The sequence below is a fragment of the Ochotona princeps genome, chromosome 19 (assembly GCF_030435755.1).
Source record: "Ochotona princeps isolate mOchPri1 chromosome 19, mOchPri1.hap1, whole genome shotgun sequence".
NCBI lineage: Eukaryota > Metazoa > Chordata > Mammalia > Lagomorpha > Ochotonidae > Ochotona > Ochotona princeps.
Window position 1 is genome coordinate 35,051,450 of NC_080850.1, and position 27,647 is coordinate 35,079,096.

The 27,647-nt window shown below is 51.0% G+C and overlaps 2 protein-coding genes across 5 annotated transcripts in view; both read right to left on the minus strand.

Moving 5' to 3' along the window:
• Positions 1 to 13,001, minus strand: part of PCBD2 (pterin-4 alpha-carbinolamine dehydratase 2) — a 44,813-nt gene extending 31,812 nt beyond the window's left edge. Inside the window, exons 1-2 of one of the 3 annotated variants that reach the window (XM_058677601.1) lie at positions 12,695 to 13,001; positions 10,850 to 10,981 (exon numbers count right to left, since the gene is read on the minus strand). In XM_058677601.1, coding sequence (XP_058533584.1) covers positions 10,850 to 10,981; positions 12,695 to 12,778 — 216 coding nt within the window. In that variant the 5' untranslated portion in view covers positions 12,779 to 13,001. The remainder of the gene's footprint in view (positions 1 to 10,849; positions 10,982 to 12,694) is intronic. The other 2 variants (XM_058677602.1, XM_004586626.3) reach the window with 2 other exon arrangements.
• A 3,028-nt stretch (positions 13,002 to 16,029) lies between these two features.
• TXNDC15 (thioredoxin domain containing 15) lies at positions 16,030 to 26,029 on the minus strand. 2 transcript variants are annotated; one of them, XM_004586418.4, is made up of 5 exons: positions 25,874 to 26,029; positions 21,880 to 22,370; positions 19,887 to 20,050; positions 18,035 to 18,165; positions 16,030 to 16,258 (listed from the first exon to the last, which is right to left on the minus strand). In XM_004586418.4, exons 1-5 carry the CDS (start codon positions 25,938 to 25,940, stop codon positions 16,062 to 16,064), a joined length of 1,050 nt encoding a protein of 349 aa, XP_004586475.2. In that variant the 5' UTR covers positions 25,941 to 26,029; the 3' UTR covers positions 16,030 to 16,061. The 2 variants fall into 2 exon arrangements, with proteins under 2 accessions (XP_004586475.2, XP_058533466.1); XM_058677483.1 differs by lacking the exon at positions 25,874 to 26,029 and adding an exon at positions 23,701 to 23,724.
• Positions 26,030 to 27,647: the final 1,618 nt, after the last annotated feature.

Below are 27,647 nucleotides of genomic sequence, written 5' to 3' on the forward strand. Positions count from 1 at the left end.
AAAAATGTCTGCAACACACTAACCCAGGAGGAGAGTCACCACAAGGCCCCCCCTTCCCAGTCCATCAATCTGCAACTCAGTCCACCCAGCCAAATTCAGGACCCTCAGTTCCCCCAATACACGGCAACCTGGATGTGTCCTCCTATCCTTCACGTGTGCCACCTCCTAATCCCTGCCTTAACTCCTTCCTTCACTAAAACCCATCAGGTCTTCATGAACCACCTGGAAGCTCCCCTTGCCCAGGGAGCAGTCCTGCAGGACACTAGGTTTGCTCACTAGTGCAGCATCTCTCAGTGCTGACAGAGCAACCTGAACACCAACCACCTTATGAAGTTCAGATATGCCACCTGCTCCAGGATGCTGGGCAGAAATGGAAATGACCACCTTCACTGCATCTTCCTGCTCCTCACCCGGGGCCCAAGTGGCATGAGCCACTAGCTGGCTGCCAGTTCAGCCGCCTCCCTGCACTCCCTAAGCTCCTCAGAGCCAGACCCTGTGGCTCCCAGCCCAGCCTGACCAGGTCCACTGCAGGCATCTGATGCACATGCACAATCAGAGCTCCAACTGCAAGGGAAGGGCCAGCTGACAGCACACAGGCAACAGATTCATCACTTGTCTTTGCTGTTGTGGTAAACTGATTTCTGATGATACAATTAAATGACCTCACATTGTGCAAGAGTGACATCTGGGTTACTCCCAACAAGCACAACTTGATAAATATTTAGTTCCTTAGATGAGCATGATGAAACTCACATAAAGAAAAACAAGATCTCCTGGTACAATAGAAAAAACTTTTTCACCACCCCCCCCCCCCAGATTACAGTAGGCTGTGAAAATGTCACTTACAGGAATGGGGAATGTGAGTCAGCCACCTTCTACCTGTGACATGACCTAGCGTGACTGATCTTAGTTGGGTTCAGGATCCTGTAGAATCCCAGGGGTGAGTCAGAAAGGTCCAAGCTAAGCAGGTGTTTGGCTTCGCATCTGGGAAATCAGATACCTGGGAATGCCAGCTGCGAGGCCTGGGATGAGTTCACACACAGCTCCCAGCTTCAGAACCGCTCAGTACCAGCTGATTAGAACGCCTGCGGAATAGGCCGGCTGATGAGGACACTTTCTCTCTGCCTCTTAATAACAAACAAACAAAAGTTCCATTTCAGCCTAGATCAGAAATTTCCTGCAACAGGGGAGAAGGTGCAGGAGAAAGAGCAGAACAGAGAGAGCTCAGAGCTGGGGAAGGACCACGTGACACACCTGTGACATTGAGGGCGAATCCCCCAAGGGCCGACAGCCACCCATCACTGTGTGTGCTGCTGCTGAGGGTCAAGGACATGACACAGCGACTCAGCATCTGCTTGAAACCATCTGAACACACTCTCCGGTGTGCCAGCCTAAAGCACCCAAATTCCACCAAGCAACCTAACCACCCCAACCTGAACGCTGCTCATGGTGGTCATATTGGAGCAGTGGGCAGGCATACCCAAGAAAACCAGAAACAGAATGCGCAAAAGCAGGACTGAAACACCTTTAAGTCAATACTTAAGGTCTCCTTTCAATTTTTTTCTGCAATTACTAAGCCAGCAGTCTATTGTTATTAATTCATCTTCATTCCACTTAAGCGGCACCAGCTTAAGGCAGACTGAAAACAAACGCCTCCGTAATTTTCTCAAACTCTTGAGTGTTATTTTCTTGTCAGTTAAATTTAAAGCAACCCATTTGTGACCACTTTATACTAAGTTAATCTCATCTAAAGTGCTTCACAAACCCTAACAGCTACGCTAAGGTTTTATACTAATGAGAGCAATTTACATAAATGAAATTTATGTCAATGCATTTCATGACAAATTTTTTATTTTATAATAATTATGGTACTTATATGATAACATCTGTTGATATTCATAGTCTAAACCTGGCAAAGATTTAAACCACAACATTTTCCATGCATCATGTACATTATCTGTGAAAAGCAATAAAAAAAGCAATGAATGCATTAATCATATTCATATCATCTGCAAAGCATAAATCTGAAATACCTTCCACGTCAGCCCAAAAATGCCTTTTCATTTTTTACACACCTGATTTTACACCATCTGTAAAAAGGCAAGACAAAGACTGTTGAGGAAATGATATTTCTTGGCTGTTTGACTTCTACAAAATACTGGGGCTAAGTTCTGTAAACAGAAGATTTACTACATGACTAAGAGAAACTGATGCAGTTAAAAGTCCATTTTTATTAAAGGACTGCATAATGACCACAGTGTTTTCACACCACAGTGCTCCTCGCCGTGCTCGCACAGCCGACACCTGTTTCATATTTCTGGACTATCCACTGCTTGTGCTTTCACAACACGCATCAAGGCTGCACCCAGTGTGTGACACAAATAGCAGAAGCAAGACTGCAAATAGTAACATCTGAGGTTCTCATTTCCCTGCCTCCACGGACTCCGAGACATGAGTTCCAACAAACACACGGCCCTGTTCGGAGGTTCCCTGGGACTCCAAAGTGAATACCCACATGATCACCACACAGGCATCCACCCCTCACCTTTCAGATACAGTTCGCTAAAATACAAGTGTCACTATTCTCCACGCTGAGAAAAACCAAAGACCCTCTCAGAGCTCCATATTACAAAGCCCAGAAGTGGCCACGTGTTTAACTCAAGCCATGGTATGGGACGGCCACACAGCTTCCTTTTTACCTGGCCCAAGACATACAAATATTAATCTATACTTGAGAAGGTTAGGGTGAGGAACGCAAATTGGGAGGGCTGCAATGGTGACATGACAAGTTAAGTCACTGTATGTAATGGCAGCATCCCTTAGTAGTATCAATTCAAGTCCTGCCTGCGCCATGTATGATCCAGCCTCCTGCTAACACAGCAGGGAAGGAAGCAAAAGATGGCTCAAGTTCTTGGGCTCCTGCCACCCGTGTAAGAGACCCAGATGGTGCCCCAGAATCCTGTCTTCAGCCGACCCAATCCTGGCTGTTGCAGCCACTTACCAAGTAAATGGAAGATGTGTATTTCCCTTTCATTCTGTAACTCCACCTTTCACATAAATATATAAATCTCTCTTTAAAAACTTGAGTGTGTCTAAGGACATCTGCATCCCATATCAGGGTGCCTGGGTTCTAGTCTCAGTTCTGCTTCTGAATCTAGCTTCCTGCTGATGCCACCCTGGGAGGCAGCGCTGATGGCTCAAGTGCTCGGACTCCTGCCGCCCACATGGAAGATCTGTTGAGTTCCTGGCTTCAAAGTGGCATTTGAAGAGTGAAGAAACAGATGAGCATTCCCCTTCTCACTCTCTCTGCTTTTCAAAAAATAAATAAATGGGAAACTGACACTGTGGAATAGTGAGTAAAATAGCAACCTGCAGTGCCAGCATCCCATAGGGGTGCTACTTTGAGTCCATTTCTGATCCAGGGTCCCACTAATGCACTTGGGAAAGCAGCAGAGAATGACCCAAGTGCTTGGGCCCCTGCACACACATGAGAGATCTGGAAGAAGCTCCTGGCTCTTCGTTTTGGACTGGCCCAGCTCAAGCAATTGCAGCCATTTGGGGAGTGAGCCAGAGGATGAAAGATTTCTCTTTCTCCTCCACCCCCTCCTGGTAACAATGACTTTCAAATAAATACATCTTTTTTATTTTCTTATTTTTGATGTTGTTTACATCGTTAAGAAGGATGTATGTACATCTGGATCATTGATTAGAGTGGCGAGGGTCAAGGCATGGGGAAAGGTGGGTAAGACAAATGCTTCTAATTTTTTTCCTCCTGTATCTGGGGCCACTCCCAACAACCAAACCACATCAGTACCCAGGCATGGGGAATGGCCACTTGATGTCATCTTAAGATTCTTGATGTGGAGGAAAAGTACTGTGTCCGCTGCTGGCCTAGATAGGTTGGCTGTCATGTCCCCCATGTGCATCTGGGTATGCTGCCCACTGCACAGGCATCAGCAACTAAGGAGGCCCAGTCCCAATACATGCATTCAAAGGCTGAACCACAAATCATGTCATTTTCCCTGTGGTTGGAGTTCTAAGTCCAGTGCTCCAATTGAAGGGTTTCCAAAGAAAGCTTGCCTGAAGTAACCCCAAACCTGACTCCCGTGTGTGCCAGCCAGTACAAGGTCCAACTCAGTCCATCACCTACATCATTCTACACACACAGTGGTGGCTGCAGTCACCCAGTCAATACTGTCCCCGGCCCAATCTCATATGCAAACCAACGAATGTTGCAGCCCAGCCCAGCCCTACCCACCACACCACATACTTGGTCCTCACACACACCAGTAGGAACAATAGCCTAGTCAAGGCAACCCTCAATAACCCCCACCAGGACTGTCCCTAGCCCTGGGAATGACTTTCAAATAAATAAATCTTTAATTTAGTATTTATTTTTATTGCAAAGTCAGATATATAGAGAGGTGGAGAGACAGAGAGGATTCACTCCTCAAGTGGCCGCAATGACCAGAACTGCGCCAATCTGAAGCCAGGAGTCAGGAACATTTCCAGGTCTCCCACCTGGGTGCAGGGTCCCAAGGCTTTGGGCTGTCCTCAACTGCTTTCCCAGACTACAAGCAGGGAGCTGGATGGGAGGCGGGGCTGCCAGGATTAGAAATGGAGCCCATATGGGATCCTGGCGCATTCAAGATGAGAACTTTAGCTGCTAGGCCACCACACCGGGTCCTCAAATAAATAAATCTTAAAAATAACAATAATAATAAGAGAGAGCCCCTGCGTGTGGCTCAGTGGCTAAATTCTGACTTCACAAGAGCCAGGATCCTATATGAGTACCAGTTCTATCCTGGCTGCTCCACTTCCCATCCAGCTTCCTGCTGGTGGCCTAGGAAAGCAGTGGAGGGTTACCCATGGCCTAGAAACCCTGCACCCACAAGGAAGACCCAGAAGAAGCTCCTATTTCCTGGCTTTGGATTAGTTTGGCTCCAGCCATTGCAGCCACTTAGGCAGTGAACCAATGGATGGAAGATCTTTCTCTGTTTCTCCTTTTCTCTGTAAATCTGCCTTTTCAACTAAAAAAAAAATTTTTTTTAAAGATTTATTCATTTTATTACAGCCAGATATACACAGAGGTATATCTGTATATATAAGACAGAGAGGAAGATCTTCCGTCCGATGATTCACTCCCCAAGTGAGCCGCAACGGGCCGATGCACGCCGATCCGAAGCCGGGAACCTGGAACCTCCTCCGGGTCTTCCACGCGGGTACAGTGTCCCAATGCATTGGGCCGTCCTCAACTGCTTTCCCAGGCCACAAGCAGAGAGCTGGATGGGAAGTGAAGCTGCCGGGATTAGAACCGGCGCCCATATGGGATCCCGGGGCGTTCAAGGCGAGGACTTTAGCCGCTAGGCCACGCCGCCGCGCCCCCCAAAAAAATTTTTTTTAAATAAGAGTAATGGGAAACACTGGGACTGGCTTAAATTGCCATGACTAAAAAGGTCCTTAAAAAAAATAATAGGAGCTAGTGCTGTGGCATAGTATTTTAAGCCTCTGTCTGTGGTGTTGGCATCCCATACAGGCACCAGTTTTAGTCCAGTTGCTCTACTTTCAATTCAGCTCCCTGCTAATGTCCCTGGGAAAGCAGCAGAAGATGGTCAAAATCCTTGGGTCCCTGCACCCACAGGAGAGACCCAGGAGAAGCCCACCCAGGCTTCTGTCTTCACATCAGCCCAGCTCCACCCACTGCAGCCATTTGGAGAGTGAACCAATGGGTGGAAGATATCTCATTCTTTATCTCTCTGTGTCTCTCCTGTCTCTGTTAACATATATGTCAAATAAAAGTGAATATATCTTTAAAAACAATAATAAATGTGGCACTGTGCAGTAGGTAAAGTGTCCACCTGTGATGTTTGGCATACCATATGAGCACTGATTCAAGTCCCAGATGTTCCACTTCTGAACCCAGTTCCCTGATAGAAAACCTAAGAAAAGCAGTGGAAGATGATCCACAGCACTGGACCCATGCCACCTGTGTGGGAAACTCTAAAGAAGCCCTTAGTCCCGCCCTAGCCCAGCCCTGGCCACTGTGTTCATATGGGCAGCAAAACACTGGACAGAAGAGCTCTCTTTGGTTTTCCTCCTCTTTCAAATTAAAAAAAAAAAAATCTTTTCAAATTAAATAGTTTAGGCCTGGCACAGTATCCTAGTGGCTAAAGTCCTCGCCTTGCACACGCCAGGATCCCCTATGGGTGCTGGTTCGTGTCCTCACTGCTCCACTTCCAATCCAGCTCCCTGCTTGTGGCCCGGGAAAGCAAAAGAAGATGACCCAAAGCCTTGGGACCCTGCACTCACGTGGGAGACCTAGAGGAGGCTCTTAGTTCCTGGCTTCAGATTGACTCAGCTCTGGTCATTGCGGCCACTTGGGGAGTGAACCAGTGGATGGAAGACCTTTCCCTCTCTCTCTCTTTCTCTCTGTAAATCTAACTTTACAATTTAAAACAATATATTTAAAAAATAAATAATTTAAAATAATGAAATGCAAGGAAACTAGCAAAATTTTTAAATGCATAAGCTTTTTTTTTTAAAGATTTATTTATTTATTTTCTATTACAAAGTCAGATATACAGAGAGGAGGAGAGACAGAAGGAAGATCTTCCATCCAATGATTCACTCCCAGAGTGACCGCAATGGCCGGTGCTGTGCCGATCTGAAGCCAGGAACCAGGAACCTCTTCCAGGCCTCCCACGCGGGTGTAGGGTCCCAAGGCTTTGAGCCGTTCTCGACTGCTTTCCCAGGCCACAAGCAGGGAGCTGGATGGGAAGTGAGGCTGCCGGGATTAGAACCGGTGCTCATATGGGATCCCGGGCGTGTTCAAGGCGAGAACTTTAGCCACTAGGCCACGCCGCCGGGCCCAAATGCATAAACTTTTAAATATTTTCCAAAATAGCTAATATTTCAACAGATGCATCTGCACAACTAAGAACAAAACAACTAACCCACCTGCAGCTGCTGAGGCTGGTACAAACACCTTTGGCAAAGGACTAGTAAGACTTTGGCCAGCAGCTCTCTTCATCCCAGGGCCATCAAGCCTTTGACTCCACTGAGGGCTTCATATGTAAACAGTCAGGCAATGATCAGATTCCTCGTCACACACTATACAAAATAAGTCAGCAACGGTAACTTCCTGCCACTCTCTAGCAGAAGTTTGTCCGGGCCCAGGAAGAGAAACATTTCACAAATCTCGCATCACAGACAGTGCTACTGGGGCCACATACACAGACCATCTCCTCCTCCCTCCCCACTCCAGCTCCAGAAAGCTTTCAACAGTAGCAGTTACAACAATTAAAATGGGGACATAATGGCCAGCTCATCAATACCAGCAGGGGATGTCAACTGTCTAGTCAGAGGATGGAAAGCAGAACAGGTTGGACAATTTTAGCCAAGCTCTGCAGCGTTTTCCTGGATCTGTGATTACACTAAGGTGGACTTTGTCAACCAAAAGACCCTGGAAAGGTTTTCTCAACCCTGGAGCAACAAAATTGATGCTGGAACCTCACCCTGCAAACAGTCCTATACTTGGACAAGATGTTAGACTGACTACTCAAGAGAACAATTTTTGAAGTTCAAAACCAGCTGAGAGGAGCTAGCATTGTGGTGCACCTCCCGCAACACCAGCATTCTATGTGAGCACTGAGGCTGCCCTGCACGGCAAGGATGGAGAGCCTTTCCCCACCAAAGGCCATTTCAACTCTGACAACCTCATTGGCTGGCTATTTGATGCTATCTGCTGAAAATGAGTCATCTATGCCCTTACTGAGTTCCAAATGCCTCCTGCAGTTACCTTGGTGGGGCCAGACCAGGCCTTGCATGACCTATAGGCCAGATGTTCCAAACCCCTGCTTTACTAAGACCCCAATACCTCGGCACACCAATATCCCCCTAGTGCCTGGCCTGTCCCACCTCTCCCCTTCCATTCTAGAACCCCGGCTCTGGCTTTCACTTGGTCATACCAAGATCATGAGCTTCAGAAACGTGAAACCTGCTGGCCTCTTTGCCCAGAAGGTTCTTTCCCTAGAACCCCGCACGCTAAGCCCCTCCACACTAAGGAGGCCTAGGACATCTTTCCCAGACACCTTTCCAGGCTGCCCCATCTCCCATTATGACTCTCTGTCCCAGTACCCTTCTCTGTGCCCCCGCATAGCCCTCATGACCAGTGGGAACTGTGGAGTTAGACCCAAGTTGACCACCTATCTTCTCCAGGAAATAGGAGCTCCGTGTGCTTAGACTAGTATCTAGTACACAAGAGATTGAGGGCCCGGCACATTGGCTCAACTGACTAATCCTTAACCTACAAGTGCTGGAATCTCATATGGGCCCTGGTTCATGTCCTCACTACTCCACTTCCCATCCAGCTCCCTGCTTGTACCCTGGGAGCGCAGTAGAGGACAGCTCAAAGCCTTGGGACCCTGCATGCGTGTGGGAGACCCAGAAGCAGCTCCTGGTTGCTGGCTTCAAATTGACTCAGCTCTGGCCATTGCAACCACTTGGGGAGTGAAGCAGTAGATGAAAAATCTTCACTGTCTCTCCTTGCATGACCTATAGGCCAGATGTTCCTCTCTAAATCTAACTTTCCAATAAAATAAATAAATACATAAATACTAGAAAAAAAAACATGGAAAGTGATTTTCTTCACACCATCCTATGCTAATATTATGTTGTGGCAAAAGCAAAAAACAGGGCCCGGCACGATAGTGTTATGGTTAAGGTCCTCGCCTTGAACTCACCAGGATTCCATATGGGCAACGGTCCTAATCCCGGCAGCCCCACTTCCCATCCAGCTCCCTGCTTGTGGCCTGGGAAAACAGTCAAGGACGGCCCAAAGCCTTGGGACCCTGCACCCATTTGGGAGAACCGGAAAGAAGTTCCTGGCTCCTGGCTTCGGATTGGCACAGCACCGGCCGTTGCGGTCACTCTGGGAGTGAATCATTGGACAGAAGATCTTCCTGTCTCTCCTTCTCTTTGTACATCTGCCTTTCCAATAAAATAAATAAATCTTTAAAAAAACAACAACAACAGTTTTTCCATCCAGGATCAAAGACGAGTGAGGGTCACTCAGGGCCAGAGTGTTACGACCCTGCTCATCAGGCACTTAGGAGCAGGCAAGGCCTGGTAACCGGGCCTTGGAGCTCTCCTGGGGAGCCGCATCAACCACACTGGACCAAAGCCTCCTGTAACCATGACGTTCACAACGAAAGCAAAACCACTGGATGACACCCAAGCACAGACCAAGGACAGACACTATCCAACCCACAAAATCAAAATCACTAGCGCCAGGCCCAAGGCCTATAGCAAATTTGCCCTACCCTGTTCCCATGAGGTGCCCACATCTCCCTGGGGTCGAGCACTCAGCCCACCTGCAGAGCTTGTTCAGCAAAGTCCCGGGCCCAACTACCTGTGGCCAGAGGGGCCCTGCCCGTGGCCAGGGCAGCAGTGGCTGCTGTAGATGCTGTAGGAGCCTCAGGGCTGGTTCTCTGGACACATCCCCTTTCAGGGTCGTCATCACCTGTCTCTTGTTCCCCACAGACTGGGCAAAGAAAGGCCACCAGCCAATCAAACGTCACAACAGGGAGTGACATGAGCATATGGAACTATGGATACCCTACACAGCCACACTCCTGGCCCACTCTGACAGCTGCCCGAGTCCCAGCTAAGTGGGGCTAGAGGACTGACTCATGGCAGAGCCCGCAGCAGCACCACTCAAGTACTTGAAGCCACATGTTCAAGCCCAATAAATTAGGCCAGGCTTAAAGAAGTCAAGCTGTACACATGTAAGAATTTTAATAAGCTTGGAAAATGCTACCTAGAGCTTACGTGCAAGCTTATTGTGCCAATGGGATTCTCTGCCACCAGCCACAGAGTGCTAAGCCCCTGACAAGAGCTGTCGAGCATATGGGGCAGCAGGGCCAGCGAGTGGGCCTGGCCTGGGTTTTCCTCCAGAGCCAGGGTCTCGCAGCAGAGCCTGGCGGCCAGATGAACGACGCACACAGCAGGGCCAGTGGCTTGGAGTGGGGGGACCAGCATCACGCCGAGGGCTTCGCCAGTGGAATTCTGGGCCTCACACGCCCTCCTGGAGACTGGTAAATGCTGTCATCAATGCGTGCATTTAGCCCACGCCTGTCTCTACCCAGCACCATGTTGGGGACAAAGGAAGAGTTATTCAAGCCAACACGGTCTCTGACTTCGAAAAGCTGACAGCTAATATAAATAAAAACAATAAATCTGTCCAGAGGATTACTGAACTCGCTGAACAAACACGCCACAACCACGATCCATTCCCCTGCTGCAGGCACAGCCAGACAGGAACTGAATGGAAGCCATAGGAGGTGGCTCCGTAGGAAGGGTGCAGACCACGTGCAGGGTCTGCTTGCAAGGAAAGTCAGGCTTGGAGAAGAGCTTCCAGGCCTGCATATGAAGCCTGTGGGGAAAGGGTGTAGGTAGGTGGAGATGGTGTAGCTTGAGGAGATAACGGAGGGACAGAACCACAACTACAGGAAGCGAGAAACTTCCGAATCTCCCAGGGAAGATTAAAGGTAACTACTTCCACAGGTGTGTGCTTCTGTTTTTTCTTGTGGCCCCTTCTGACAGACAAAGCTTACACCCTAACCAAACCCAAACCAGGGCAACAGTGGCTTGGGAACTTGATTCTCCACGTTAACTCAAATCACGTCCCTGTTCCTCCCATCTCCCCGCCCCACACCCCGAGCTGAGACAGCAGTTGTCACCCAGGATATAACGGGAACCGTGGGCACAGGTGAGATCATACAACCAGCAAGGACAGAGCCTGGGTGACAAACATCAAGCCACGTCGCCTGCAAGAATGTGTAATAATTACCTGGTTAAAACTTTTGAAGGAAAACTCTTTGTAGATGGCGTCTCTCTCACTTAACTCTGCCCATCCTGCCGCTTTGAGGTCAAGCACGGCCTGTCTCCGCTCTTCTGCTGTCAGTCCCCGGGCATCGGTCGACTGTGGATAAAACACATTTCTGTTTCTGAAAGCACAGAGGCCACCTCCAACTCCAGAACACTCACAACTATTCAGGGAATGGGCAGGATGCATTCAAAGGGCAACAAGCGCCAACCATCTCTCGCCCCTTTGTTCTCAAAGGAAGTGAGCATTGCTTGGCAGGAACCAGCTGCCTCATGGGGTGGGATCCCCACCCCAGGCAGTGGCCTCTCACAGGTCAGCTTCCCTGCTCAGTTATGGACACACGCAGGTTCATCATGGCCAGCAGCCATGGGAGACACCCGGCATAATTCCAAGATTTGGTAGGCCCGGTCAGGCCATGAGCAAGGCCAGGAGCAGACCTAGGGCTCCAAACTCCCAGTGTGCTGTATGCTGTGTGGTCCTACACCCCCTCAGCAGCATCCCTGCCTGTTCACCCGGGTCTTCACCATGTGGGATTCCTGTGTCTTTTTGGGTCTGATGAAAACCAATCCGCACAGCAGGGAAAAAGTCCATAATCAGTCGCTACTGGGGCTCCACAGGGACCCTGAACGACAGAACAAAGAGCAAGCTTGCAGAAACACTTCTCAGAGCACCCAGAGGTCACAATTCTTGTGTCCAAAGCCCTCATGAACACGGGCCACCCTCTTCCTCCTGTCCAGGGAGGACATTCACAACCCCAGATTCTGATGCTCAGCAGGTCCACACTTCACAAGCCACGAGACTTCTAAGCACTGTAGCCAGTGAGAAGATGAGGACACTGCTGGGTTCTCAGACAAGTCCTCCTGCCTCATCCACACACAGAGCCAACACCGGCTCAGGTGAAAGAGACCGTCACCCAGAAAAGGAACTGAGGCAAGGGCCGCTCACCGCCTGGGGCCTCTGTGCAGTTCTGCAGGCTATCTGCCACAGAACTGTTGCTCTCTCCCCACTTCAGGATCCAACTCATCTATCAATAAGGGCAAAGTGGCTCTTCTTGAAGTGATTTACTCTACAAACTGGGAAAAAATGGATACTGACAAACCATTTCTCCAGGGCGGGGGGTGGGGGTGGAGGTATGTCCCACTGTTTCTTTCACTGTAACGCTGCTTTTCAAAGGAATAAAATAAAAATCTTGAGACCTGGAACGCAAAGGTGCCTAGCACAGAGCCTGGCAAGTGACAGTCAAAAATACTTTCATTTTGTTCGGTCACCAGCACCTGGGGTCAGATACGCCTTGAGACCCGCCTGGGTGAGCGCGCGCGAGAGCCGCGTTCCCAGCTTCCCTGTGGGCAATTTCTAGTTACCCCCGAAGCACCCAGTGGGTTCTCAGGAGCAGCCAAGGAAATCAGGGCGAGTGGAAGGCAACCCTCGTCCACCAGGTGGTGCTGCGCGGCCAGCCAGGCAGAGGGAGGGCGGCAAGCTTCCAGAAGCCTGCCGCCTCGGCAAAAGATCCTTCGTGACCGCTCCAAAGCCAATCAGCTCCCTGACCGCCGAGCACCTGAAGTTCTCCTCAGAATTTACAGCTAACTAACCCCATTTCGCAAAACTCGCTCTTTCCCACAGACCGAGTTCGAGGACGGTGGCTGAATCTTAACGCCAAGGGCCAAGTGTCCGCCGGGCGCGCCTCGGGAAGCTTCCGGGGTTCCCAGCCTCAAGGCCCGGCCCACCTCAGGCTTGCCCGGCCGCCCCCGCCCCTCAGCCGGCGCCGCGGGGCCTCGCGCTCTCCCGTGCTCGCGGCCGCTGGGCACTCACCATGGCCGCGAGGCTCGGCCTTCGGCCCCGTAGTGCCGCCAACAAGCGCCGCGTCGCGCCACGCGCCCCGAGCGCCGCCGCCATAGCCACCCGCCGAGGGCTGCCCCGCGCACTGCCTGTCCGCCGGCCGCGCTCGCCGCTCGGGCTGCTGCTCCCACGGGCCTCACAGAGCCACGAGCTCGACCCGCCCTACGGCCAGCCCAGCGGCGCAAGCCCAGGTCTGGAAGGCCCTCAACCCGGGCTCTTCAATGACCGCTACCTGGGTTGGCTCCGGGTGAACCGGGCGCGGCGGGGTCTGAGGCCGCAGCAGCTTAGTGTGTGCGTCCGAGGCCCTCGGGTCTGGGCGTTCCTTCAGGCTGCCCCTGGGCGGCGGCGGCTGAGGAGGGCAAGGACCAGCTGCGGGTGCTTAGGGACCACCCCGCACCTGCTGCTAACTCGGTGCTGGAGCGAGTGGGGTTGGTTCTCACAAGGGCCTGGGCGCCAGGAAGCCGCAGAATCAAGCCCAGGCTCTGCTTGGCGCTGCTCTGGCGCGCTGCGCCCTGAAAACTGCTGGAGCGAAGCATGCACACAGGTGCTGGAGTGGTGGGTGCCAGACTGGCTTTCTCTTGAATCCTCTTGGGAGAGGTATTTTTTTCCCATTTATGTACGTGCGTGCATGTTTGTTCATACCCCATTCTTACTCCCTTTTTTCTTTTTTGAACTATAATTGACTCACCATAAAATTGTCTTTTAGTATACTCACCTTTTTAAAGCTAATTATTTAAGCAGATGTAAGCAGCTTACAGCTGAGAATATAGAAAGTGCATATATCCATTATAACAGTCTATTTAAATTCAACTTAGCAGTTGTTAGCACCTACATTATCTCCCATAGACTTGGGGAAAATGAAGGTCTTTGCTACAAAATAGCCCAGAAGTCGTCCCCAACCTCCTTTCTTTGCCTTGCCCACATGACAAGATGTCCAATATTTCAAAAGCCAACCTGGGGTTAGAATCTCTAGGGCCCATAATTGGATGTCCCTGTTCTGAGCCTTGTATCTAAGACCTGCTTTTGCCTGACACTACAAGAATTTAGCACCCGGGGTGGAGTTAAAGACTGTCAGTGGGAACACGGGGTGTATGATCACGAAAAGCACTCCCTTCATTTGCTTATTAAAATGAATACTAGGGGCTAGAGTTGTGGCAATAGCAGGTAAAGCTGCTGCCTGTAACACTGGCATCCTATATGGGCAACAGTTCATGTCCTGGTTGTTCCACTTCCAATGTAACACCCTGCTAAGGGCCCCAGAAACTGTTCACCAAGACCTGAATGCAGCTCCTAGCCATTGTGGCCATTTGGGGAATGAGCCAGCTGGCCAAAAATCTGTCTGTCTCTCTGATTTGCAAATAAAAATACATTTTCTTAAATTTTTTGAGATTTCAGTGTGTTCTTAAAGATGAGAAGTATTTAAAGTATTTTATTAAGACATTGGCATGATGGCTCAATGGGCTAAAACTTCACCTTGCAAGCCCTGGGATCCCATATGGGCGTCAGTTTGTGTCCTGGCTACTCCACTTCCAATCTAGTTCCCTGCTGTGTCCTGGGAAAGCAGCAGAAGATGGCCCAAAGCCTTAGGAACCTCCACCCATGTGAGAGACCCAGAAGAAGCTCCTGGCTCCGAGGTTCAGATTGACTCACCTCCAGTCATTGCTGCCACTTGGGAAATGAACAGGCAAATGGGAAGATCTTTCTGACTCTCCATAAATCTGATCTGCTTTTCCAATAAAAAGAAGTAAATCTTTTTTTTTAATTATATTTAATACAATAGACACGTTGCAAGATCTATCTGCCAACTCACTTGCCCAGTGCACACAACAGCCATGGCTAAAGCTGGGAGCCAGTACAGAATCCAGGTCTCCCAGAGGGGTGGGCAGCGAGCCAACTGCTGAGCCATCACCTACTGCCTCCCAGGGTGTGGGTGCACATGCGCAGGAAGCGGGACTCAGAAGCCAGAGCCAGCCACAGCAGAATGCAGGTATTCCACACGTGGACATCTTCACCACCACGTTGAACGCCTGCCCTCAAAGGTGGATATTGAGCAGTATAAACGCCATACATGTGACATAGCACAGGTAAGGCATTTACTGTGGAATCTGTCACACAGTAGTGACTCAAATGGTGGTTATTATGGGAAATGGAATCATTCGGGGTTTTCTCCCTTTTATTTGTAATTACAGGTATACATGTATGTGAATTTAAATTCACTATCTATGTAATTTGAGTGGGCCACTTAACCTCTGTGTGTTTCAGTTGCTCATCTGTAAATCAAACAGTTACGGTCCAGTTCTCAGCCACGGTCCCTGCCTGGGGGAGACCACTCCAGCCATGGCTGTTCTCTATGACACAGAACTACAAAATTGCAAACTTCCAATAGACCCACCTAAGGTTCTGTTTTCATAGGACGTAGGGTACTTTATAAATACTTATCTCTTTCCCAAACAATGGCAGTAGTATAGAAGTACTTTAGAGTCAGCTGTTGCATGTGAGTTTAAAGGGACTTTCAGAAACAGCTTCTCAAAAAGTTTGCAAGATGCACATTGCGGCTCTTGGGTGACCATGTCCTGGAGTAGACTAGAAGCAACCTGTGGGCAAGAACAGGGTTTTACATTGTTTTAGGATCTCATGAAGCCTGGCACAGCACCAGGGACATCTGACAATTCCACTGATGCACACTGGAGAAATAGCTTCAGCTACAGTTCATGCTCTAACACAGCCTGATCCTCAGGGGAGCCTTCGTTACAGTAAAGATGACCTAACACCACCCTCAACCAGAACCAACCAAAACCACCTTTGGTTTCCCTCAGTGGTGGGGGATAAGATGGCAAACACGGAGGTACTGGACTGTTTTATTTTCCTTCAGCTGTTATTACTTGTGGTGCCATGCCTATCAATTCTAGTTACTCCTCCCAGAACAAAACACTTGTCCTGCTTGTGCACACTGGAAGAAAAACTAAACCAATAGGAAACTGACCACCCCAGACAGACATGAGGAAACCAGGTGCTTCCTAAAGCTGTCCTGGGACTCCTGGGCAGTGAGTGTCATGCCAGTCACGAGTACACCAGCATTTGTCTTCACACTGCAAATGGATGCCTCGCAAGGTACAGGACTACGGCCAAGCAGCTGAAAACAGAAGGATGAATTCTGTTGGTGCTTCTTGTGAGACTTGGCCCAACACCTGTCTGTGGCTTTCTCTGCACATCGAGGAGTTTCACAAACGTGTGATTCTTCTCGGGGAGAGTCGGCCAGCCCCTGGGGAACACGTGTGGATAAGGGCAGTGCTCTGCTCGTTCCTGAGGGCCCTCCTCCCCAGTCTCCCTTCAGTGCCCATCACTCCACGTGCTCTGGCTCTTGTCCTGGGATTAGCCACCGGATGTTCTCAGTTCGGATGGTAGCATACATGATAAAGCTGATCAGAAAGAATAAGGAAAATACCAGCAGCCAGTCCACACTTTTGATCAGAGTGCTGGGGAGGGGGCCTACTTGGTCGGCTGGAGTTACCACCACGTTTTTCTTGGCTTCTATACCTGAAAGAGAAATCACTGTTGCAAATCAGAGGGCACAGGCAACACCACAGTATTTTCTCAAGCATCACGCATGGCATGCAAACTGACACGTGGCCGCCCCTAAGATAAGCACCCCTGCTGGCATATCTGGAGTGAATTTCATGTGCTTGTCCATGTAATTTGTAGCTAACCTTTCCCCCACCACATCAAAGCGCTGCGGCGCTCCACTAGAACTGCCATGAACTTGGCAGAGGTTTCTTGTTCAATGTACTGTTCAGAGTTGTTTTTTGTTCTCTTTTTAGTCCAGAGTCCAAAAAGTAACTGGCAGAAGTAACTGGCCACTTTGGGAGGTCTAACAAGTGTGCTCCCAGGCTAGGCTAAGCCACATCAAAATGCTGTCAGGTGAGCTGCAGCTGAAAAACATAAGCTGGCATGGGGTCAGTGGTCGCTGAGGGTACTAGGGCTTGGAGATATCATTGGTGTTCTACTTTCCAGTGCACCAAGCAAAATGACATCCTCTGCCTATGTCCCTCAGGATCTGGGACATGCCCTAGAACAGCTGGCATCTCACAATATCCAACTGATGCCCCCCAGCTAAGGGTTCTTTGTGCTGAAGCATCAGAGCAAGGATTTATGTGCAACCTAAAATACGTGGCAAGGGTGTTGCCCTGCATTGGTTCCAGGGAGTAGACTTCAGGAAGAAGTGGGATGTTCATAACAGGTATTAATGCTTTTGGGGAGTGAACTTTTCCACAGAGGAAACTTCTTCAAACTTTTACAAAATAAAAAATGTGTTTTAGAAAATACTGAAAAATTTAGATGGTATCTGCAAATGGATTGAGAAATGGCAATAAAAATGAACAAAATGCAACCACCCACCATAATGCACACTGTTGTGTAAAACAAGCCCAATGAGACAGGAGGTACTATTGTCTCCATTAACAGAGAGTGCCCAGGGGTCTGTGGCATTGGGCATCAGAACTGGGGCTGTCCCTGTGGAGGGCAGGGCAAGAAGGGCAGCAGTGTAGCAGGGGTGCTGGTCACACTTTGCCTCTTGCTCCTGTCCTGGCTCCCCACCATGTTCATTGTGAAAATTCCTCACCCTAAACATCAAAGGCACATGCAAACTTCATGTCAAATGTCACACTTAGGTGCAAAATGTACGTAAATACTACCTACTTATTTCTATACAGCTTGGTTTAGGTTTCGTTTTCAAAAACAAAACTATAATCTGACCATTAAGACTGCATGTGTGGGCCTGGCATGATGACCTAGTGACTGGATCCTCTCCTTGCATGCCCCAGGATCCCGTATGGGCACTGGTTCCTGCCCTGGTTACTCCACTTCCCATCCAGCAACCTGCTGATAGTCTGGGAATGCAGTCGAGGATGGCCCAAGGCCTTCAGACTCTGCACCCACACAGGAGACCCAAAAGCCTGGCTCCTGGCTTCAGACTGCCTTAGCTCTGGCCACTGCAGCCAGCTGGGGAGTGAACCAACAAATGGAAGAGCTTTCTCTATATATCTCCTTCTCTGTAAATCTGTCTTCCCAATAAAAGTGAGTAAATCTTTAAAACAAAAAAAAAAAGGAAGAAGAAAAAGGAGAAGAGGAAGAAAAAAAAGAAGACTGAGATGGCTCTTGCACTTGCCAGTGACTGAGACCTAACAGGACCCTAACGGTTCATGACTAACCACTGTTGGTCCCAACTGTTTCCCTTGGGCAAAGGATGGCAGCAACTAAGAACCCACAAAGGCAAACGCCCCAGATCTCCTGCCTCAGAGCAGTGTGTCCACATACCTGTCTGATTGAAAATGAATACTTTCAGGGTTTCCAGTGTCCGATCAGTGTGATTAAACCTAGCCATTGGTTTTGCTCCTTGAAATAACAAGATGTTAGGAACAGCCACAGTTCCAAACCTGGTAGAAAGGCTATAAGAGAAAGAAATTGGTCAAAAGATCTGATAGTGGGCTTCCTCCTGCCTCCTCCTGTCGGGTTGGAAGGAAATGAGAGTGTCGAGAAGACAGGGGCCATGCAGTTCAGAGGTTTTTGGGGCCCGGATCTCCAGGTTTTGCATGGTTCCAGGCCCTGTCCTTATGGGGCACAGTTGGGAATGCACCTGTTCTGTGACCCACCATGTTCTTGGGGAGGAAGTGGCTCTACCACAGTGCAGTGGCTCCACTAGCCAAGTGTTTAAACGTCAGCAGAAACCAGCCAGGGAAACTCCACCTCCCCAACAAGACACACCGTGTCCCTTTGCTCAAGAGGGGCAAGTGCAAGCTCCTTGGCATGCCAGCCCCACTCACGAGAAAGGCAAACCTGTGGAAGTAAGGTCGACACATGGAGGATGGGCATGCAGAGGGCAGACCCACAGGGGGGCTGTTCCCCTCCGGTATCACAGCCTGGACAGCGCCAACATGTCCCATGAGCACTGTGTGGCCAAGCTTCAGTTCTGCTCCTGAGCCAACAGCGTGCCCTCTGGCAGGTGATCTATCTCCCCACACCTCAGCTCCCAGCCCGGAGGAAGGACAGGACTCCTGTACATATACCAAAGGGTACAGGTGAGCAAATATGTGAGGCAAACACATGTCATAGTCCACACAATAACAAGTTTCCTGCTCTCCACAACCAAGGCGCCAAACCAGGCGCTCTAGGAAGAGAAGGAAGCAGAACAATGCAGACGCTGAAAGTCTGTGGGCAGTGCCAGAGTCATGACCAAGGTGTGCCTGCTCAAGGCTGGACAGGGGCCGTGCAGTCCCTGCCACCAGGCTATGCCCCTGCACTGGGGCCTGCTCAAGGCTCGTCAGGGACTACGCAGTCCCAACAGGTTGTGCTTGGGTGTTCTCCTGAGGCCGGTACATGTGCCAGCTAACTGGCAGGTTGTCTTGTCAACAGTCCTGTGTAAGCATTGGCAGGGACGCCTCCACTCAGGAGATCAGCTATGTGCAGATAAACATGGTTTCATTCAACCTCATGTCACAGAGCCTCCCTCTGACCTCCAAGGAACGTGGAACATGCAGTGCAGGACCCTGGTGAGGCCACAGCACCTAGAGGAAACGCAGAGCATCCAAACCAGGTCCTCAGTGGCCAGTTTTAGCAATCATTTCCAAAAGAACCCCAGCGAGTGACAAAGGCTCAATGTTATTTCAAAGAGCTAGGGTAAGTCATTCCCGTCTTGCCTGTTATAGAACATGCACGCAAAGAACAAGTATAAGAATGAGCAAGGAGCAAAATGGCAAAGAAAAAGAGAAAGGAAAAGGTGGGAAGGAAAGGGGAAGGGAAAAGGAACTAAAGAGAATCCCACACAGACCCAGGACAGGGGCTGGCAGATTGGCTGCCAGGGTGGGGCCCTAACTGTGGGGTAAAATCACAAAGGAATGCCCCACGGGAACTCCAACTGGGCTATTTCAGTCTAGCCAGGACCTAGAAAGTCCTCAGGCCTCTTCTCTATTACCCAGTGCCACCCACCTGCTCTTCTGAAGCCACCAGGCAGAGACCAGGCCCCTTTCTCCCAGAGGCTTCCAGCCCCCTGGGATGCGGCAGTTCACCCCCACTAATTCTTTCCCTCCTACCACCCTACCCACTGCCTCTGCTTTGACATCACAGCCTCTGAGTAGCTGCAGGTGTCAGGGAGGAGGAGGGGGAGAGATACCTGCTGTGCTGAGATGCGTCCAGGGCGAGAAAGTGGAGAGCTGGAAAGGCACGGGGCAGCGAGTTGAAGTGCGGGGCCAGGCTGGCGGAGAAGCGGCACCATGGGGTGTAGAACAGGACTAGGGTGCAGTCGCTGCCATTGGGGTTGAGGAAGTCCATCAGGTCCTGCAGGCAAGGAGACGGAGAAAAGCATGGAGTCAGGGGTCAATGGCACACACAAATCCCTGGAAAGAGACCCAGGAAGCAGCAAACCTACCCTCCTTCCAAGGTGGAGGAAGCAGGAGAACCTTGGGGATTCTGAATCCAATGAATCCATAAATCCACAAGGAAGTACTGTCGGGGGTAGGTGTTTGCCTCAGAGGTCACCCCTGTGGACACCTCTGTTCACATGGCAGTAACCGGTTGGCACTGCGGCTCTGTTTCCAATCCAGTTTCCCTCAAACGTGCACCCTAAGTGTCGGCAGATACTGGCTCAGATAGTAGGATCTCTGGCCAACGATGTGGGAGACCCACAGAGTCCCTAGCTCTGGGCTTCAGCCTGGCCAAGCCCCAAACATTGCAGCCATCTGGTGAGTGAACCAGCAAATGGAAGATTCTCTCTCTCTGGCTCGCCCTCTCTCCCTGTTGCTCATAAATAAATGAATAAATCTTTCACAAAGTGGCTGCAGAGATACTGCACTATTTTTCACCCTTCATCTGAAACACTGAGTTCTCCCAGGGCGCCCTGCTCCCACCTTTCAACCCAGGACCTCAAGCAGACAGACTCATGTAGCATGAGGTGAGCACCGTGTGGGCTCAGCCTCCAGCACCCAGCTCTGCAGAGCCGAGCTTGGACTCAGCAGCCACATGAAGCTAACCGGCCAAGGCAAGCTCAGGCAAGCTCAAACCACGGCTCAGGCTAAAACCAAAGCTCACAATGGCCCAGCCATGGTGTGACACCCACCCCACAGCCAGCACAGCTGCGGTGGCATCTTCGGCCACTTAGGAGGGGTGCTAAAGTCAGCCATGTTGCAGCCATGGCCACCGATGATACAGCGCCCAGCTCCCGCTCTCAGAACCAGCACTTCCTTCTGCAAAAGCAACCTGGACGTGTCCTGCTCTTCCGGCTCCTTGCATCTCCTGTGGTCACGGGTGGATCTAGCCCTGGATGCCTCCTGAAACCATCTCCCAGCCCCAACAGTCTGGAAAAGCACTGCCGGGCTGGGGACAATGGGGCCAGGTCCAGCTCCCTGACCTTTCCATTGGTAAGACATGTTTCCAGAGGTGTTACTTGTCCAACTGAGGCCAATGTGCAGTTTTCCTAATTCAGATACTGTTGAGCTGCATCTTCGGCAAGCACATCATTTGGAAGAAGTAGGCTGTCAATCTAAGGCCAGCATCTGTCGCTAGGGTTTTTGGTCCTGAGGCTTGATCTGAGACCACCTCGTGGATGACTAGATGGAGGCGCCTGGAAAACTCTTCACTGACACCTGTGCTGGTTTCTCCTTTCCCCAGACTCCATGGGGAGCCAAGGCAGCTTTCACTGCAGCAGCCACTAACCAGTGTCCCCTTAACAGTGTGATACATGCCACCCTGGGCCTTCAGGTGATTGCCGGTTGAGAGTGCAATCACAGGATCGGTATACCTTTAACCTCCTGATGCACCCTGCTGTCCCAGGCTGCCCCGCTGAGTGGCACAACGCCCAGCACCAGCTCAACACTGTCAGTGCTGGTCACCTAGGTGGCTTTCACATGCGCCCGCCCGTTCTGTGAGCCAACTCTGCCAATACAGGTGGCCTCTGGCTCGTGGGGGCAGGTCACAGGAACCCACTCTTTCTGGTGTTTTCTTAAACTGTTGTCAACAACAAAAAGTGGATGGATATTTTGAGGCCCTTACGTGTCAACCCAGCAATTTCTTACTGACTTTTTCTTGTACAAGTGTCTACTTTAGCGAAATACTTTGAAGCAAAACTAAATAAATAAATAAAATAAAGTCTTAAATAATGATCTTCTTACCTGGGACATATTTAAAATTTTCACAGTGAAATTCTCTAATCCCGTCACATTTTTCTCTTCACAGTTGACCTTGGGTGACTTGAGACCTTCTGTGCTGTTGGAATCCTCTGTTGGGGATGGATCTGGCTCTGCCACCTCTGGCCCGACATAGTAGTCCTCCTCTTTTTCAGGGAAATGGGTTTCCACTCCGTCCAAAGTCAGGGGGCTCTCTCGGGGCTGGCACCCCGAGCCATCCTTGCCTCTAGGACCGCATGAGCCATGGCTGCCAGGCTCCACACTCGGCTGGTCCTCGGCCTCCCCGGGAATCACCGAGAGCATTGCCACAGGATCGCTGGCCGTGTCAAGCCCCAGCACCATGTCAGCCTCTTCTGTGGCCCTGTCCTGGCCCACTGAGGGGTGCGGGGGCTCCTCCTCACTCAGGTACACAGCCCCCATCTGGCGAGGGGATGCAGGCTGCTCCTTCAACCATAGGTGATCACTTTCCTGTGCAACTAAAACATGACAACATGTTCAGGGTCATATCTGACTTGACTCATAAAGAAAAAAAAGTAGCTCCCAAGAATCACAGTTCTCAAATAAGAAAGCTTCCTTTAACAGGAAAAAGTTATCCTTTCCATTTAACCGCCAGCCACCCACACATATTCTCCAGGTCAGGAAGGAGGTCACAGGGGTACAAAGTTAGCAAATGCCAAATAAAGGAATGAACCAATACACAGCTGGACCTGTGACTTGCTACCTACCAAGGGCACTGTGACCAAAACTCTGTTGGCGCAGATACCCAGGGAGCAAAAGATAAGGTGAACCCTTTTAACATTCTCTCTTGTTTCATGAGATACCCAGGAAAACAACGGTTTTATAGAAGATTCTATCAGGGCAAAGCATGCCAGCACACATCCTCCCAGCTCTGTGGAAGGGCAGCACAAGGGCTATCAGGCCCACTGCTGTGGTGTCAATAGCATCTGACTCCATAATTCAAGTCCCAAAGTCATGGCTGATGGTACTCATCCAGTGTGGGCCTCTGGGGGAGCGATGGGATTGGGAGACTGTGGGGACTGAGCTGTGGGGGTGGAGCCGCTAAGATGAAATCAGTGATTCCATCAGCAGAGACTGCACAGACACGGACAAGCAGTAGGTGAGCTCCCTGTGCCCCAACTCTGCACACATTCCTTCCCCTGTAGACAGTCTGCCATCCACCGCCCTCAGCAGGGGCCAGCATTGTGGTACAGCGAGTTAAGCCACCATCCATCATACTGCCATTCGATAGAAGTGCGAATTTGACTCTTAGCTATTCTACTTCCCATCCAGCATCCAGTTTCTTCCTAAGTGGTTTGTCTTAGGTCTGTGGCTGTAATGACAACCCACTTAACAATGGCCACACTGAGGCTGAGGGGCTCAGCACCATGCCCCATAGTACAAGCAGCAGAGTGAAGTCCAGTAGCAGAGTCCTCTACTGCCCCCCACAACACCTCAGGGGCCACTGGGCTTGCCGCCCTTGGGAGAGCTAGGAGATGTCCCAGCAGTAGAGCCAGCAGCAAGAGGAGGAGGGCAACCTTCTTCCCACTTTGGAACCAGCAGGTGGGGCTTGAGAAGAATGATGAGACAAATGAAGAGCCCATTCAGCAACCTCCACAGACCTCTAGAGCAACAACTCCTGCCCTCCACTGCTCACCAACTCCACCCTGGCTGCAGATGCCATGGCAGGCATGGACCTGGGGAAGTAAGCTAGGCCAGGTGTGCGCAAGGAGCCCTCCCCACCATCCCCACCTCCATGGCTAGGAAGCCACCAGTTATTTGATGAGCTCCGTGGGCCAACAGTATTACCAGGATGTAGCCAACTGGGTTCAAAGCTGGGGAGCTCTGTGGGCCTCCTAACATGTGCACATCTGTACAAAACATCAAAAAGCTCTGTGGATTCATTCAGCACCTCAGGAACATGGCACAGCTCCGGCCAGTGCAGGGAGTGAATCAAAGAACAGAAGATCTTTTTCTCTGTCTCTCCTCCTCTCTGTATATCTGACTTTCCAATAAAAATAAAAAATAAAAAGATCACTGGAGCAGTTAAAAAAAAAGGGGGTCAGAGGACGGAACATAGGGGCACCAGTCGCCTCTGCTCCTCCACTTCCCACACAGCTTCTTGTTTGTGGCCTGGGAAGGTGGTGGAAGACACTCCAAGTCCTTGGACTCTTGCACCTGGGTAGGAAACCTGAAGGAAGCTTCCAGCTCCTGGCTTTAGATTAACTCAGCTCAGCTCCAGCACTGTGATCATTTGAGGAGTGAACCAGTGGATGAAATATCTCTTTCTCCCTTTCTGTCTCTACTTCTCTGTGTTAACTCTTTCAAATAAAAATAAAAATCTTATTTTTTAATTAAAAAAATAAATCCATAGATCCTAGAAGCTCAACAAATCCCATTCCCAAAAACTATACCAAGGCATATAATCATCAAACAGCTCAAAACTAGCCACAATGAGAAAAAAAAAAAATTAAGCTGCCAGAGGAGGGAGAAAAAGACACTTCACAAAGAGAGAAACAAAGATGGAGCTAGAACCCCATGTCCAGTAAGCGGAACTCTCAGAACCCGGGGGTGGGAGGGAATGCTTCTGCAGAGCCAAACAACAAAGACCTCTAAAGAACTCCTACAGGCAGGAAAAAAAAACACCCAATGGAAATGACTGAATACAGACACACAGTTCTTCACAAAAGCCCAGCTGTAATGGGGACAAAAACCATGGATGTCACCATAGGCTGAAAGGAGGTAGGAAAGACTTTGGGGTTTTTGTAGGTTTGTGATGAGGGCACAGGTGGATAGTGAGAGCTGACTGCCCAGGGGAGACCTGAGATGCAGTCTGGAGGACCCAAGTCCACCTCCTCTCCTCCATCCCTGGGCAGCTCCACCGGAGGCTCTGTCCATGGCGCCCTCTGCAGAAACAAAGGAGGAACTGCCGGTCGCCAGTGGCTGGGGCATCCTCAGGGTTCACCCTGAATGTGACCCTTACTATTCCAGTGGACTCACACAGCTGATTCAGGGGACTTGCAGTTGACCAGAAAACAGCACGTGCACCTGGGCCAGGTGAGGTGGGCTTCGTGTGGTAGACCACCCATGTGTGGGCGTGGAGGCAGAGAAACTGAAAGCCACGGCCAAGGCCAAGGCCAGGAACAGCAGAGGGGGGCGCTGGTACCACTCACAGACCCTCAGACCAGGGACAGGGTCAACATCCAGCCTGTAGTGAGCCCTGATGGAGGGGACCGAGACCACCAAGCACCCTCATATCCCTCAGCAGTACCCCAAGGAAGTCAGAAGGCAAAAGGGCCCACCCTTACTCCTCACTGGACACAACGCTGCTGGAAGCAAACAGCAGACACAAAGGTACATCAGCTGCCCCGAGCCCGGAGGTCAAGTGCAGCAAGAAAACAGGAACCTGTCTGTGGCTCCTCAACCGCCCAAGACTGGCCTGCCCCCGTGAAGGCTCCGGTCACAAGCAAGGCCAGGCCTGTACGTGGTGTGGCCAAGCCTCGGCCGGCTGTGCTGCCCCCAGCCAGGGGTCCCCTGAGAGCCTCCAGTGTTCTTCCAGTGTCGGGCCTTCACGCGGGAATCTGAGCAGGACCGGCCTGGCGTGGAGAACCGGGGGTGACAGACCCTGTCCCCTATTCAAGGGCCCTACCCCTAACTCTGCACCTGCCAGCTGTGGGGACTGGTGGGAGGGCAGTGGACGCTGCCCGCCTGGCCCAGGCCACAGTGCATGCCGGCGCTTGGCGGCTGCAACTTCTCTTCAGCGAGCGCTAGACGCAGGAAGGACAGCTGGGAGGCTAAGAACAGCGGCCCTCCGTGGCCCTCCGGCCGGCCACACCCGCCTCCCGCCCCGCGGTCCCCTGGACTGAGCAGGGCGGCGGGCGCAGGAGGTCTCCAGGCAGCGCGCGGTGGATGCCCGCGACAGGCCAGCCCCTTCGCTCTGTCCCCGCACTCACCGCCCCCGCGACCCCCGACCCGAACTCACCCTCCAGGCCGCGGGCGGGAAGCCCGAGCACCCACAGCAGGGCCGGCCAGCAGCCAAGGAACCTCATGGCGCGGGACGGACCGCGGCCGGGACCACTACCCCGGCGGCAGCGACCGGCGCCCGGCGACGCGAGTCACGCTCCCGGCCCCGGGAAGGCTGGGGGAGGAGGCGGCTCGGGAGCGCGGACGCGGCCTCCGTGACGCCATCTTGGCTTCTGGCAGCCGCCTCGGGCGCCATCTTGGAGTGGGGCGGACGCCTCTTCCCAGCCTCGTGCCCAAGGTCCAGCGAGGCCTGACCATTTGCAGCATGCACTTGCCCTGGGAGGGGTCGAGTACCCACCCCATTAAGGGGACTTGCACTTTGGGAGGGTGCAAATCTTTCCTCAGCCGCACTGCCCAGTGAAATTTGCCAGAAACACAGGAGACCCAGTTAAATAATTTTTTAAAAAACCATTGGGAATATAAATTGTCAGAGATTCCTGTAGTTTTCTGATTTGCTGCCAGGATATCTGGCAACCTTAGCCCTACCTGTCCAGGAAGTTTTGATGTGTGGTTGGCTTTTAATACTGGGGTTCCAAAACATCAATCATGGATTGGGCCTGCTACTTAGCTTAAACACCTTGCAGGGCCCAGGAGGAAGCCTTGGGAGCCAGGCCTCTCTCCACATCGGGAAGTGAGCCACAGGACCCAGAGCTCTGCTCTCACAAAGCCAGCCATGGCAATTAAGAATAGCACTCTGAGGGTCCCTCCCCCCCCCCCCCCCCGCCGTCTTGGAGCAGTAATGAAACTTCCAACCTACCCATGTGAGATAATACACCTTAACAGTCTCATTCCATGCCAGGCTTTTCCTTTATGAACCCTGTTCTCATGACCCTTTATGATGAGGGAGAAACGGATCCCCCTCTTTGCTGCCCCTGCACTAAGTTCCCTAAGCCACACACGCAGTGCTGGGGCCTGGTCCTACAATCACTGTTTCCTTTACATTTGGTTCTTTTTTTTTTTTTTAATTGCAAAGTCAGATATACAGAGAGGCAGAGAGGAAGATCTTCCATCTGATGATTCACTCCCCAGGTCACCGCAACGGCTGGTGCTGTGCCAATCCGAAGCCAGGATCCAGGAACTTCTTCAGGTCTCCCACGCGGGTGCAGGGTCCCAAGGCATTGGGCCGTCCTCGACTGCTTTCCCAGGCCACAAGCAGGGAGCTGGATGGGAAGTGGAGCTGCCGGGATTAGGACCGTTGCCCATATGGGATCCCGGGGCGTTCAAGGCGAGAACTTCAGCCATCAGGCCATGCCACCCGGCCCTGCATTTGGTTCTTTACCTCCACTTGTGATTTAACTGCTTGGACACCTCTACTTACACATATTAGAGATATTTTTTAATTCTGTATGCATGAGAGCACTTCAGAACATCCATGGAGCATGGAACCTAAACATTAAATTTTGAAATTCATGTGGAGTCTTTTTCATAATCAGTTTTCTATGAACTTTGTAAAAACCCTTGTGTACATGGATTTCAGTTTGTTTTTGCACCAAAGTAAACTGTTGAGATGGGAGATAGCATGCACTTCCACCTGTTTGTTCAGTCCCCAAAGGTCACAACAGCCAGGGGAGGGCAATCTCCCAGGTGGACAGTACAAACCCAAAGACTTGAGCCATCACAGCAGCCTCCCACAGAGTGTACTGGCAAGAAGCTGGAAGCAGAAGCTGCAGCCGGGTATGGGCCAAGGGCATCCTATCGGCCATCCCACGGTTATGTGTCAACTCCATCCTCTG

Coding starts and splice junctions, on each gene's coding strand:
- TXNDC15 (XM_004586418.4), bottom strand. CDS start 25,940: ATGAGGTTCCTTGGCTGCTGGCCGGCCCTGCTGTGGGTGCTCGGGCTT. Junction 20,051..21,879: donor AAATTTTAAATATGTCCCAG/GTAAGAAGATCA, acceptor CCTTGCCTGCAG/GACCTGATGGACTTCCTCAA. Junction 16,259..18,034: donor ATTCATTTTCAATCAGACAG/GTATGTGGACAC, acceptor TTTCTCTTTCAG/GTATAGAAGCCAAGAAAAAC.